This window comes from Chinchilla lanigera, unplaced genomic scaffold (genome assembly GCF_000276665.1).
Source record: "Chinchilla lanigera isolate Chin_1 unplaced genomic scaffold, ChiLan1.0 scaffold00059, whole genome shotgun sequence".
Lineage (NCBI taxonomy): Eukaryota > Metazoa > Chordata > Mammalia > Rodentia > Chinchillidae > Chinchilla > Chinchilla lanigera.
Genome location: NW_004955460.1, coordinates 5,777,951 through 5,793,440, shown reverse-complemented (window position 1 = coordinate 5,793,440; position 15,490 = coordinate 5,777,951). Strand labels below are relative to the sequence as shown.

The 15,490-nt window shown below is 38.7% G+C and overlaps 1 protein-coding gene across 8 annotated transcripts in view; it reads left to right on the top strand.

Moving 5' to 3' along the window:
• LOC102027950 (probable G-protein coupled receptor 141) overlaps positions 1-9,482 on the top strand; it is a 56,300-nt gene extending 46,818 nt beyond the window's left edge. For 7 of the 8 annotated variants that reach the window (XM_013521096.1, XM_013521100.1, XM_013521099.1 and 4 more), the window contains 2 exons: positions 4,622-4,755; positions 7,422-9,482. In XM_013521096.1, coding sequence (XP_013376550.1) covers positions 7,436-8,353 — 918 coding nt within the window. In that variant the 5' untranslated portion in view covers positions 4,622-4,755; positions 7,422-7,435 and the 3' untranslated portion in view covers positions 8,354-9,482. Of the gene's footprint in view, positions 1-4,621; positions 4,756-7,172; positions 7,214-7,421 lie in introns of those variants that run through there. The other variant, XR_001236497.1, reaches the window with a different exon arrangement.
• The last annotated feature ends 6,008 nt before the right edge of the window (positions 9,483-15,490 follow it).

The window sequence follows — 15,490 nt, the reverse complement described above, 5'->3', positions numbered from 1 at the left end:
GTAGCCAAAAGAGGATATTTAAGCTATTCCTTGAAAAGTGTGTCCATTTCAGACTTTGGGTTTATTCATTATTTCACAGAGTAATCAATATTAGTTATTAATGATTGTGTTATATATTATTTTAAAATTTTGTATATGTAATCTGGGTCCAGCCAGACAAAATGGCATCATCAGAACAACCTCTAGAGATCCACCTCAGGGCAGGTGTTCAAAGGCAGGTGAGATCAAAATGATTCTATCAGATAGGTAGAGATTCCATCTTAGGTGAGGAAAATGTGGCTCATGGATATTAAGTAATTTTCTTATAGTAATACTGCAAAGAGCAGCAGAAGAGAGAATTGAAATAAAACACTGTGTTCTTGGATGGGCATTTAGTTATTCCTTCACTTAATATTGCAGGATCATTTTTCTGTGTGATATTGATATGGATACAAGTGTAGAAAAGATGTCGGGCGTGATGGTGCACACCTGTAATCCCAGCACTTGGAAGGCTGTGGCAGGAGGATCCTTGTGAGTTCAAGGCCAGCCTGAGCTACAAAGTGAGCTCAAGGCCAGCCTGAACTGCATAGTGAGACCTTGTTTCAAAAAAGATAAAAAAAAAAAAAAAAAAGGAACAAAAACATACAGTTTTGGTTCTCATAGAATTTATAATCTGAAGGTAGGGATAGAAAGGTGCCAGCACCCAGTACAATTTACACAAGTAAATATTTAATCACACACAGAATTCTGGGAGGGTTAGGCTGACCTGAGTTAGTACAGTGTGAAAGAAAGTTTCCCTAGGGCACTGGACATAGATTGAGGTCTGAAGGATGAGTAGATGGATAGATTATGGGGCTAGTGGGAAGTAATTGTTCTATGGCTCAAAGATAAAGAATCTGGGGCATTGAAGCACCTGGAATAAGAACACCGTAAGCAAGGTCAAGAGAACGAATGAGAGGAGGTTGTAGGTTGTGCCTGCTGGAAGCAGGAATTAGATAATGCACTTTAAAATTGACAAAATCCATTACTATAACTTACTCATTTCATAATGGAAAGTTTTTGAAAGTTGAGAAACTAATCTTTCCATGTTTAAAAGGATGTTACCTTTCTCTTCTGTTAAATTCAATTGATTTCAAGACTATATGAGCTTATTGCATTACTAAAACTTTAAAAATTGCAGTAGCTTCTGAATCTTCATGAGACAGAATGGTAATCAGCTTATCAGAGCTTTCACCCAGAACAATCTAAAAATCCAGGTAAAGTACATTATAGAAGCTATTTATTTGAAGACAGCAAAGTGTTACAGAGGCAATGAGCAAAGAGGCCAAGATTGCAGAGGACAGAAAAACTCAAACAGATGGGCTGAGACAAGTACCTGCTTTTATTGTAGTGGCATTTTCTAATTCAGGGCTGAAAATTTATGTTCTTCACCGGTGTATGAGAACTTTGTGGTGAATTCTGAGGTTTGGGAGGCAGATGATTAAAATTTTAAGCTTGAAAACTTTTGAAAAATACAGAAGAGTTATCACCAATTTATAAGTCAGAGATCAGAGGTCAGTTGAGATTTACCAGAAAAAGGGGTTAAGGTAATACTTGTAGCAGTAGTTACAAATAAAGAAGGCCTTAGGAGACCCAAAAGTATAGCCTTATTAGGACTATCAATGAGCCTTGACTACAAATAATCTGAATGTATTGAAGGAAAGGGTAACCCTTCTTTGAAGGAATAAAGCATCGTTTGGAAACTACATTTTAAAAAACCCTCAGAATATCGGCAACTTAGTAGTTAAGTACTAGGAATGCCAAAAGCTAAGATCATATTGTAGCAGCAAGGAGAAACACCTTAACGACATCCAGGATTTGCAGGCAGATTTATTTACGCTGACAGGCACTGATGGGGATCATTCACAAAATATCAGGCCCTGATCTCTGGTGGTCTAGGAATTATGTGGGATAAGCAAGCAGGAAGTACAGAAGCAGAATGGTTTGTCAATCAGGGATTGGTTCTTACAATAGACACCATAGTGACAGCTGTGCATCACAGTGACCAGCCATTTCTAAGGAACAAAAGTAACAGGAACTGTAACAAGGAGAACTATTACCTGGGCAACTAACAAACTGAAGTATACTGGCTGGGGGGATAGGGCATCTTCTGTTAAAATATAATAGAAAACTAAGAGAAAAAAATGTAGAAATACATCCACAAATACTACTGACAGGCCTTTTAAAGTAAATATGATTAATGATTTTAAGAAATTGGAGAAAAAGATAAAGTGTATGAGAAAATGCATAAGTAGGATTTATAAAGCAGAATAGTTATACATTCTAGAACTGAAAACACTTCCTATCTGGCATTATGGACTCTAGTTGGTGCTACAGCAGATTAGACACAACCAAAGATAAGCATATTGAATAATAATACTTGAAAATATCTAAAAGGCAGTACAGAGGTGAAAATGCATATAGAATTCAGCAAAAAGTAGAGATAAGTGGGGAATATCTAGCATGAATATAGTTGCACTGTGAGAGGAGGGATTAAGATAATACCATATTTGCAGGCATAGTGTGGAGAATTTCCTAGAAGTGGCTAAGGGAAATGTTTTAGTTACTTTTTCATTGCTAGAACAAAATAGTTGACACTCACAAGTTAAAGGAAGAAGGATTTATTTTAGCTCACAGATTGCAGAGGTTTCAGTCCATCGTTAGCTGGCTCCAAGGCAGGGTGGCATGGCCAGAGGCGTCACAGAGGAGAAACATTTCAGGGCAGGGCAGGCAGGAAGCAGGAAGCCTCTTTATGTCCTTTTATATTCAATCTAGGCTACAAGCCTGTTGGTTAGTGCCACCCAAACCCAGAGTGAGGCTTCCCATGACCCACATCCAGAACCACATTAAACCAGACAGTGTACTGATTCAGTTACAAAAATCCTTAATCCATATTCACACACCCTAGATTGAGCTAGCTCCAAAAAGCCCCACCTATGAGCTCATGAGGTTTTGGGGAGAACATCTAGATACAAGCCATAACAAACACCAACCCATAAATTTAAAAAAACATGAAGACCCGCTCTCAGCAGATTAAGCAGAAAAATTTAGGAATACACAAGCATAAAACTAAATGAAATCCAAAGAATATAAAAGTAAAATAATGCTTTAAAGAGCTAAAACAAAAAGAAATAGAATATTAATAAAAGCAGTAGCAGTAGTTTTTATGTCCTACAAGTTAAGATGAAATTAAAATAATTTTTAAAACATATGAGATGATAAAACCCAGAAATTTGTACTAAAAGAAATATTAAATTGAGTTTTTTAGCAGAGGAAACATTTTCCTGAATATAAAGATAGAAATGCAGGAAGAAATTAAAGAGCAAAGGATAAACACACTAAGTGGAAAATAGAAATGACTACAGTTCAAACATTAACTGTATAACACAATAATAATAACATGTAGGGTTTAAGTTATAAACAGAATTAAAATGCATGTAACAGTAAACTAGAGGGATGAAGTAAATGGAATGAAAATGTTCTGAATTCATAGCATTATAAGAGAAAGATAACAGTTATTTTTGTTTACAAAATACACATTTGAAAAGTGGGGGCTGGGGATTTAGCTCAGTGGTACAGTGCCTACCTGGCAAGTACAAGGTCGTGAGTTTCATTTTCGGTACCGGAAAAAAATAAAAAAAAATTAAAAAAAGAAAGAAAAGTAATAACCATAAATGCTACAAGGAAAAGGTTAGAAAAAAAATAAAGTATGAACACTAAACCTACAAGGGTTCAAGGTTAGAAAAAAAATAAAGTATGAACACTAACCCAACAAAGGTTCAAGTGCATCAAAAAAGTAGAGCTTAAGAAAGACTCATTATTAGAAATAACAAGGATTTCATACATTTCATAAAGAATATGTGTCATTTTATTATGTGTTTTATATTTAAAATACATCTTTTATAAACACTGTGTAGTTGATCCTGTTTATTTAATTAGGCAACGACAACTTCTGTCTTTCAATTGGTTGGCATATCATTTGCATTTGATATTTCTGGCTGAAGTTGTGTGTAGTAAGTTTTCTCAGTATCTGAAATCCAGATTCTACTGGGAGAGCGGCTTTCAATATGGATTAGCATAGGATGAGGAAGATAGCTTAGTGATAGAGCACTTGCCCATCATGCACAAGACCTGGGTTGGAGCCCCAGCACCACACACACACACACACACACACACACACACACACACAGAAATTCATTGTCTCCCTTCTGTTTCTGATGCAGAAATGTGTCCTTAGGACAGTCACAGTGATTCTCCATGATGCGCCATAAAGAGTTCAGCCTATGCGCATGTGGAGTGTGTTTGTGCACCTACATATGTACGTGCATGTGTGTGACTCTGGAAACCTTCTCTAGCTGACTTATTCTGTCAAGGATTCAGTTTCATCATCTAAATTCAGTAAAATAATACTTTACATCATCCATAGGACTCTCATAAAGATTAAATTAAATAAGACATATACCAGCAAGCGTGCAACAGAGCCCTGGCACATAAAAATTAACATATGTTTCTGATATCTGAAAGAGAGAGATTGTGGCAGTTTGCAGTAAACAGAAAATTTAAGTCAAGGAATATGCTCTTGGTTTTACTCTTTTTTTTTCAGAAGCCAATTGTACTAGGCCAGTAGCCAAAGACATGGTGAGCAGAACTCATGGTGACATATTCATTCATGACTCAGATGTGAGCTCAAGATAATTTCTGCTGGATGGAACTACTTTTCTACAGGAAAAATAAAAGGTAAGTAGGGAAAGTATATATTACATAAGGCAAGTGTATCATGAGGTAGAACCAATAAGAAAATACACAGTTACATGGTTCACAACTTTTGGAAACTGTATTACATGTTCATGAAAGCAGCGGCTATGTAGGATTAGGTTGTTGTTGTTATTATTATTTTTACAGAGCTGGGGATGGGACTCAGAGCCTCCTGAACGCCTGGCAGGTGCTCTACCATTGAGATACGTCCCTGATCCCCATTATTATTTATGAAAAACAGTTTTTATTTTGGTATAAGAATATGCAGAGAAATTCACCAATTTTAACTGTACAGTTAGATGGGCCTTGACAAATAACCACAATATTAACTCAATGTCACAAAAATTTTCCAGGCTTTAAAGCCAGTCCTTTCTCCCACAACACGGCCTCAAAGGCCGCAGGCTGCAGTGATCTGCTTTCCCTCTCTCATGTTAGTTTTGCCATTTCTAGAGAAAGAAATCATTTAATATAACTATATAACAAAACTTGTGACCGGAATCTTCTATGTAGTAATGCAACTTTTTATAAATTTCTATCCCTCTAGAAAGCATTTTAATTTTCCTTAATGGTTTCTCCCCTCTTGAGATTTCATTAGCACAGATATACCTGTGTGTCTGGTTTGTATTATAGGTGTGTGTTGCGTGTGCATTCTGACATAAATACAGTGAATATTTTAAATTTTTAAAAAATATTACAGTAAAAGATACTGTGTATGTTGTGCAAATTCTGCTATAAATAAAGTGAATATTTAAAGACTTTAAAAAACTATTACAGTAAAAGACACATTGCTATATATCCCTCTCAGTATACTCCCTCTTCTTTGGAGCACACTTGTCTCACCCTGTTTGCCACTTTCTGAAGCATTTCTGGAAGTCCTCTTTCGTGTATCTAGCTGCGCTGTTATGGCTGCCTTCATGTCCTGAATTGATTCAAAATGTTTACCTTTCTTCGTCATTTTGACTTTGGGCAAGAGCCGAAAGTCATTTTGTGCCAGATCTGGGAAATAAGGCAGATGAGTACACACCATCATGCTTTTACAAGCCTGCCTTTCCATTGGGTGGCACTCGGCGGCAGCATTCACCACATTTTTCACCATATCTCATGAGAACATTTGTGAAAGAGGATTAGACTTTTCCACTGTAACCCAGACCATGCTAGACATGTGAGGGCCATTGATCTTTACCTTAAAAGAGGTGAGAAGCCGTTGTAGGGATTTAAATAAGTGTGACATGCTTTATTTAATGAAATAAAAAGATTTATAAATATTTAATAATACATAATAAATTAGAATATTAAGTATGAGAGGCTGATTATTTGGAGAGTGGACATCTTAGGAGTTCAGGGAATAAATGACTTTTCAAGGCATTTAAAGGTAAGGGAGAGGAGAATTGAGAGACCTTCCACATTTTTAGTGGGGATCCGGGAAGAACTCTGCCCATACCCTTCTTTTTGATGAAACTATGACTATCATGAGAAGTTCAAATATAGCTTCCTATTGTTTGCTGCTGCCTTGATTTCACCGAGATTTTGCTGAAATTAACCAGTGTCCTATATTAATTCAGTGTGAATATTATTGAGTGATTTGTTAGCAAATTAGAAGAACTTGGAGAATGAGATCACACCTAGGGAAGTAGTTTTCATCACTCTATGCATCCATTCATCTTGCCATCCATCTTACAATGATTTCCAATAGATAATATGATCCTAGTACTTGTATTTCAACTCCAGATGGTTCTTGATCCACCGAAGATTTGTGCAAATTGCCTTCTTAGAGATGAAGAATAGGGTATTATTCCTATTAAAGATTACAAATCAGTAGGTTCTATGGATAAGGTTTGAGCGTGTGCTGGATAAGATTTCATGTGTTGCAATGTAACCCATATGGTGAGGTAGGGAGAGGGTAGAAATTTAACCCAACTATGGTGCTTAAAGTTGGAGTCTTTGGGAGGGGATTAGGATCAGGTAGTCCTTTGAGTAGAATCCTTACCACTAAGTCCTACTGGCTTCACTAAAAAGAGAGTGACCTGAAGAAAGCACTGACCTGCACAGACCCTTCTGGTCCCTCACTACGTGATGCTCTGAGCCACTCTGTGACTCAGCCAGCAAGAAGACCACCATCAAGTGCATCATATTGGCTTTGTACTTTTACAACTGTGAGCCAAGGTAAACTATTTTTATAAAGTTATCCAGTCTGTGATAGTTTGTAAATATCAACAGAAAATGGGTACATGAGGGCTTACTGTGTTTTAGGTCTAGCAGTATGGAAACAGGCAAAGGAAATACCTCTATTCGTGTGTGTGTGTGTGTGTGTGTGTGTGTGTGTGTGTGTGTGGTCCTGGGGATTCAACCCAGGGGCTTCCCAGTGAGCTACATCCCAACCCTCTTTTATTTTGAGACAGGGTCTCAATAAGTTGCTGAAGTGTCCAGTGCCCAGGCTGGCCTTGAACTTGGGATCCTCCTGCTTTACCTTCTCAGAGTGCTGGGATTACAGCATGTGCCACCACACTTGATTATAATCTTTGCACTCAAAGCACACAGTGTTGATATCATGTGAAAGTATAAATTACAAAGCCACGTGTCAGTACCTTGAGGGAACTCTGAACAAGTGTGGGAGCTCACTGGGTACACTGGTGCTTCTGGTCTTCCAGGCGATGTCTGCAGGATGGCTAGCAACAACATCTCCTGGAATTCCTCCTGCAGCCCTATCCTAACGCCCCACCTAACCAGGTTGTACTTTGTCGTGCTCATTGGAGGACTGATAGGCGTCATCTCCATCCTGTTCTTGCTCGTGAAGATGAATACCCGCTCTGTGACCACCACGGCTGTCATTAACCTGGTGGTGGTCCATGGGGTGTTCCTGCTGACTGTGCCTTTCCGCTTGTCCTACCTGATCCAGAAGACGTGGATGTTTGGCTTGACCTTCTGTAGACTTGTGAGTGCCATGTTGCACATCCACATGTACCTTACTTTCCTCTTTTACATGGTTATCCTGGTCATCCGGTACCTCATCTTCTTCAAGCGCAAGGACAAAGTGGAATTCTACAGGAAATTGCATGCTGTTGCCGCCAGTGCAGGCATGTGGCTTTTGGTGATTGTCATTGTTGTGCCTGTAGTCTTTTCCCATTATGGAAATAAGGAGGATTACAATGACCAACACTGTTTTAAATTCCATAAAGAACTTGTCTACCCTTATGTGCAAGTCATCAACTACATGATAGTCATCCTGGTCATAGCCACTGCAGTGATGCTCTTGGTCTTTCAAGTCTTCATCATTATGTCCATGATGCGGAAGCTCCACCACTCCTTCCTCTCCCACCAGGAGTTCTGGGCTCAGCTGAAGAACCTATTTTTCATAGGCATCATCCTTACTTGTTTTCTCCCCTACCAGTTCTTCAGGATCTACTACTTACATGTTGTGGCTCAATCCAAGGACTGTAATAACAACTTTGCATTTTACAATGAAATCTTCTTGAGTGTAACAGCAATTAGTTGTTGTGATTTGCTGCTCTTTGTTTTGGGGGGAAGCCATTGGTTTAAGCAGAAGATAATTGATGTGTGGAGTTGCCTGTTGTGCCATTAGCCATGAACTGTAGTACTGACTTCTCCACATTGGGAGGGAAAATGGGGAGGGAAGATAAGAATGATATTTCATCGCTTCCCATGCTTTCATTCAGCTGAACAGAAAGGCTAGAATATCAGAGCAATCTTCGCAATCTTAATTTGATCTTTATGGATGGACTCTGAAAGATGCCATTCATAGATCGGTCACATTGTTTTCCAGTATACAATGTCTGCTTGGTCCATCTAGGCAACATTGGTCTAATGGGTGCTATAGTTTCTTTAGCTCTCTAACTTTTGTGCCTTAAACTATGGTCTTTTCTTAGGCTTCCCACTGGACTTAGCTGTCTAGTTCTGTCACTCCACTTTCCCTTACTCAGGTTAGTGCTGGTCTAAGTAATCCAGATACAAATATGCGAACCCTAGTTGAAACAGACAAGATACCCTGTTCCACTAAGACCTTGGCAAAAAACAGATCAAGGGAGAGAATAGCAAGACTTTTTTAGATTATTATAACTTTGGTGAGGATCCAAGCATCTAAAACTTAAGAGAAATTCAATCCATGGATTTGTGTTATAATAAAATTTTCTAGATCTATCTTTTGAAAGATCAAGATTGAGGATTGAAAATTAGCTGCTCCATGTCAGCAATTATACTTTTCCTCCAAAAATCATCCATAGGTTTACAAAACACATCTCAGTACAGGTGAAACTGAAACTTTGAGGATGTTTCTGATCAATGGGATTCTGGGTATTAAAATAAATTCCCAAGGAAGGTGATTAAAATGTTTTCCTTTTTTTTTTTTTTTTTTGTCCTGGTTAAAGTCAACTTAGATTTTTTTTGAAGACAGAAAATTTGTACTGAAATTTTTGGGGCTCCATTCCAGTCTTAAAGATTTGCTTTTTAAAAATAAATGACAACTATACTGTTAATAAAAGAATTTATGTGAAATATAAGATGAGGTTGGATCAGAAAGATTTCCTGAATATTTGTGGAATGCACAAATCAATGTACTTGAAAGTAATGAAATCATAATTCTGTAAACTATGAAATAATTTGTGGTTTTCAAATTCTGAGCAATATTTTGCAATTTCATTAATAACATAATGTGCAGCATATTAAACTAATTTTACTTCAAGAATGTCTATTAATGGCTAGATTTGTAATTGTGTGATTTTTGTCTTTTGCTTTTGTTCCCCTCCTGTCCACATTCCTATTGGCCTAAAAGTTTGCTAATCTTAGTACTTTCCAGAGAACTGATCCTGTTTCATATTTAATGCACCAGAAAACCCAAAGAAATAAGCAATATAAATAGAAGAACCAAATAAATTAAGAGAACTTTTTTCCAAGCAGAGTATGTCTGAGATTTAAAGGTCTTTCTTAATTTATTATCACTCCATGAATCCACGAATTTTCAGAGGAGAAAGCTGTACCCCTGTGAGCTTCTCTGATCACTACAATTGATAATTTTGAATAGGAAAAAGTAGCAACAAACCGCCAACATGACTTGTTACCTAATTATTTCCTGCTTCAAATTTAATTTTTTTCCATATTTTTTTCTCTTTTAAGTTATGTTTATTTTATTTCTTACTTGTCTTTCCTTCCCATTTATTTTCTTCAGGTTTTTTTTCTGAGTTTAACCCATAAATCTATAAGGCAAGTAATAAGATCCACCAACATTTTAATAAAATGTATAACACCTATAAAACAGGTAAGAAAATAAAGACATATGGTGAAACATTTAAAGACATATTTTTGACAGTTCCATAAACTTTCTTTTCTTATATTACTGCTATGATAATATCTCCTAACATATAGATTATATTATGATTTCTTTCAGATTTTAGGTATGTTGGGGCCAGGCAATTATGTCTTTCTCTGTGTTGTAATGTTATAATGAAAGGCCTATAAGAAATATTACCTAAAATATAGAAATGCAACATTAAATAATATCAAATATCTCATCAGTATTTATAGAATAAATAGAAAGAAATACTTCAGGTGACCTGTTCTTTGTCTTTAAGTGCTATCAAAATGAATCTCATACAGGAATATGGGGAAAAATAGCCTCAACAGCTATCTTTAGATGTTGCATTATATGAGAAGACCACTAGCATTTGATGGTGGGGTCAGGTACTAGCTTCCTTGCACACAAAAATGTATTATTAGATCTTGCTCTGTGTTTGAAAGATCTGCCAGACATTCGTGAAGTGAAACATATGCTACTATTAATCAGAACAAATCATTAGATTTTATTCAGTTTGGGGGTATGGTTGAAATTTTGAAATTTCCATAAATGTATCTATTTTTGATATTTGTGGAGGAGGACCTGGGCAACTCTCCTTGAAGGAGGAACAGTTGTCTCCATTTTGGTTGAACCTGACCCTATTTCCACATATTGATGTGTACAGAGCTGGCTAGGACTTTTCCTTATCTCTAAAACTGGCCTTAAGCAATGCATATCCATCCAGCCAGCTGAGGTGCTGATGGTAGTCTTTGAAGATGGTGGGTGTGCTTCCCTGAACCCAGTTTTTCCCTTGTGTGAGCCAGGCTGAGGCAGCATGAAGAACCAGTGTTCCACGCTGTTGGCTGGGATCGAGCCTCCAGGTAGAAGTTATGACTTCCTGGGGCTTAAAAGATTACACATCGAGCTGCAGCGCTGACCCCAAAACAATAGATACTATCTCAGTTGTGTTATGCCAATTACTCTTGCTCCATATCCTTCTCTCTGCATACTACAGAGGTGATTTCAGGCCTCCTACCTAGCCCAGCTCACAGCACTCACCTATTTCCCACGATTCTCACAGTCACTCATTCTCAAGCCACTCCTTTCTTTGTGAATGAATAAAACCCGGGTTTGGCCTTGAGTTGAGGTCTTTGTTCCAGATAGCTATCATTGTGGCTGCACTTAGGACCCCTTGGCTCCCCATACCTGCAAATACACCTTAGTGTCTTTATTCTCATCATGGGTTGCACTGGAGTGGTAGATTGGAATTAACTCACTAGAATTCCAACAACTTTTTCAAATTGCATGTATAACTTCCTGGGCCTCGAGGAGGAACAGTAAGGATTCTCTCTAGGTAATTTTTTTTTTTCCCCTTACTGGGAATTGAACTCACAACCTCACACATGCCAGGCATGCGCTCCGCCACTAAGCTAAACCTCCAGTTCCCCCCTCTAGGTGTTGAGGTTTTTGTTCTGGTTCTTTCAGAATTTTACTAAGAGTGGTTCATTACATTGAGAAGTTGCATGGTTCATAGTAATACCATCTTTGATATTAACATACAACACAACCCAATCAGAAGCAAGAAGTTCAGCTGGAAATTATTTATATATAAGTGCCAACATCCAACCGCACCATTTTTTCCTTTAGTCATTATGCTGTAGCACACCCTGATGGACCTATTATTCTATTGATTGAGTATGGTGGTATATTCCTGTAATCTCAGCTGTCTGGAGGCTGAGGAGGGAGGATCATAAATTTCAGTTGCCCATCCCGGGCAACTTAGTGACTTAGCAAGACTGTGTCTGAAAATAAAGAATAAAAAGGGGCTAGAAATGTAGTTCAGTATGAAGACACTGGCTTCACTCCCTAGTACAGGAAAAACTTTTATTAATCACTTATACTACTGTTAGAACATTATATCAGCAATATATATACACACACACACACACACATAGAGTATTAGGAAAATTATGAAATTCATTTTAGAATTATAAAATTGTTCTATGAACTTTATTTTAGAACAGTAAAAATGCCAAAATAATAATATTTGTGACAAAAAGCTATGGGTCTGAGAGGATTGAAAACAGCTGAACCGACGCAGAAGCTGTTTAAAAGGGAGATTCACCAATTTTAACATCACGGACAGGAAAAGCACCTGATATTTTCAAACTGCTTACCTCAACTTGATTCAGTTCTAAATGATTTCTTTTGTGTATGCGGCAATTAAATACAATTTCTAAGAAAATGCGAAGAAAATCTGTATGTGTACTTTCTTTTTTAAACAATAAATAAAAGACATTCAGGGGCTGGGGATTTAGCTCAGCGGCAAAAGCGCCTGCCTGGCAAGCGCAAGGTCGTGAGTTCGGTTCCTGGTACCGGAGAAAAACCAAAAAAAAAAAAAAAAAAAAAAAAAAAAGACATTCTTGGAATGCCTTGCAATTCTCACATTGCCTCATCAGCAATATCCATCAGATTCGGAACCCAGAGATACTGATGGTCTTGGAGGTCCAGGCAGAAAGGCCGTGTCAGGCACCCATTAAAATGCACTCTTGGGCCAAGGATATAGCTCGGTGACCCAGTGCCTGCCTGGCAAGAGTGAAGTTGTGAGTTCGATTCCCAGGTACCAAAACCAAAAAAGTATGTACTCCTCTCACCTGTTTTCATTTCTTAACTGTCTTCTGAAAACATCATTGGGTCCGCACCTTCATCCTCAACTTTATACAAAATAGGGTGGAAAGGACTCTGTACATCTAGTGAAACGAGCTTTGTGCGGCTTGATGCAAACAGTGTAGCAAATCCTTCCTTCCTGCCATCCAGTATCCTCCGCCGTGGGGTTACAGCTAAAACGCATTACAGCGATCCGTGCATACCCAAGCAAATGGCAGCGCAATTCTTACTAGGTGACTCCTGCAAGTAGTCTGCATGTCCACTGACAGATGGGTGGATAAAGAAAACGTAGTAACCGTACATTCTGGGGTACTACTGGTGTACAAAGAAAGAGAAATCTGAGACATTTGTAGGAAACTGGATACATATGGAAAATGTAATGTTCAGCCAAATAAATCAGACACACAAGCTTAAATACATATGGTATCTCTCATTTCAGCAAGGCACAGTACAAACAAAGCAAAATAAAGGAGTGATAGAAGGGAACGGGGAGATAGCTCTTTGGTGAATAGGAAGGGGTCCAGAAAAATTGAGAGCCAGGCGGGAAAGGTAAAGGGAAAAGATTTAAGATGTACCACATACATGTACCAAATATCCACAAAGAATGTAAATGTGTGTTCTAAATGTAAATTTTAAAAAGTAAGAATGAAAATGGGCACAAGAGAATTAGAATTGGAGGGAGGGAGGTGAATGGGGAAAGGAAGGGGATTAAAAAAATCAAGATGCATTATATACATGTACTGACTCCCTAAGATGAAGGTAAACTTCATGTACAGTAAGCGTGTACTAATAAAATTTTTGAAAAATGCAAAATGCCGGTCAGAGTGCTGAAAAGAAAACCTGCATTCCAGGGCTGGGAGCGTCACTCAGCGGTGCAGCGCTGGTCTAGCACAGCTGAGGCCCTGGGTTTGATGGCCAGCACTCAAAAAACTGCATTCCTGGGTTGCACAGCAATGATGGTGCTTGAAAAGGAGAGCACCAGCCCTGTCCATTCCCAGCCATTAGCTTTTGGGTGTGCGGTCAATGGCAGGAACATCTACGATGTCATAGCTTGGATTGGATAGATTTTGCCAACTTGCCTCTAATAAGATGAGGCTTAGGACAGGGACTCCCCTACCTTTTGGGACTGGTAGGAACATGCAAATCTCCAGTCATGGGGCTGACTGTGGCGTTTTGGAAGCAGTTGCCAGTGAGAGTTCTATGTAAAGGGGCACAGGGTTCATGGCTCTGCTTTGCTAATGCCAAGAAAGCTCAGCCTGGAGAGGGTATCAGAGACCAGGGGAGAGTGCAGAACCAGCAGGAGCAGCTGGGGAAATGAGACCCAGGCTGAGAAACTCTAGTTGAGGGCAGGTGAGCTTGGGTGAGTTTGCACAGGAGATCAGAACAAAGGGGAGACAGCTCAGGAGGCAAATGGGGTGATGGGATGGTATTCAAGGAAAACAGTTTTGAACGGCAGATAAAAGGATGCTGGAGACCATTCTTTGCTTTGTGTAGGATTTTCCCAGTGTTTTATGGCATGAACAATAAGTGGCCCTGACCTTTTATCATTAGTCTGGAGCAGAGACCTTACAGAAAGCATGGCATGGGTACACAGCTACAGCCATAGGCTGCCTGACCGGTTTTGGACAATGGTTTGGACAATGGCTTTCAGTTCATCTCCAATCAAGTAAGAAAGCAGCACTTGGAGTTTAGAAGAAGCACAGTGAAGAGTCTCCCTTTTGTTACCAGGAGAATATTATCTTCAGCGTCCAGAGCAGACTCTCTCCAAGGCATACACCTGCCGTTCTTCACGTCTCCCCACTTCCCCGCAGGTCCACAGAACTCAAGTTCAGGAGGGCCTAGAAAGACGTCCAGCTGGTTGTCCTGTGACAACGCATTCTACACACAAAGCCCTCTTTCACTGCCGCCCAGTTGGCCAGTCTATCTCGTGCCTTTCCAAATTTCGTTATTTTAACAGCATTGCACTTGGAAGTGATTGGGCTCGTTGTTGAACTGTACACACGACAAAGATGGTCGATTTTATGTTATTTGTTTACTATCATGAAAAATGTTTAAAAGTTGGGAGATTCAACCTGTGAAATAGGAAATTTTACAGGCACAAACTGGACACTTTGGAGAAAGAAGTTAAAATATAGAAAAGCAAAGGTACTTTGATAAAATCTAAAAAATCTAAAACTCAGTCCTCCAATCAAGCGTATATTCTGAGTGCAGGGCAAGCCCATAATAAAGACTTACATCTGGATATATCTTGCACAGTGTCTTGAATTTTAAAGACAAACTACAAATGCAACAGAAACTAGGCAAAGGAAAAGCCATGAAAAGAAAAACAAATTATAATGATACTAAGTGTTTCTTTTTCAGTATCATTGCCAGAAGACAGAGGGTTGGGGATAAGAGAGGTCAATTCCTGTAGAATTTTGATTGAAGCTATTACGGCTGTCAACTACGGACAAGCAAATTGTGCATATTGCTGTGTAAATAAAGGGACTTTACAAAGACCTTTTCTCCCAATCTCAGGGGTTAATACCCCAAAGCCATTGCTTCTCCAACACCAAGGTCTTCCCTGCTTCTGCACCTTGAGGACAAAACATCTTTTCAGGAGGTAAGTGGCTGGTGAATCCTGTTTCTCTTTAGAATACGATATTAGGAGCAAATTTCTCCCATAGTTTGTGCAACAGTAAAGCAGCCTTTCCCGGGTTGCAGCCCCTTGAACTGGTGATCCATGACCCCTATGTTAATACATTCCTCTTAATTTCAGTTAGAATT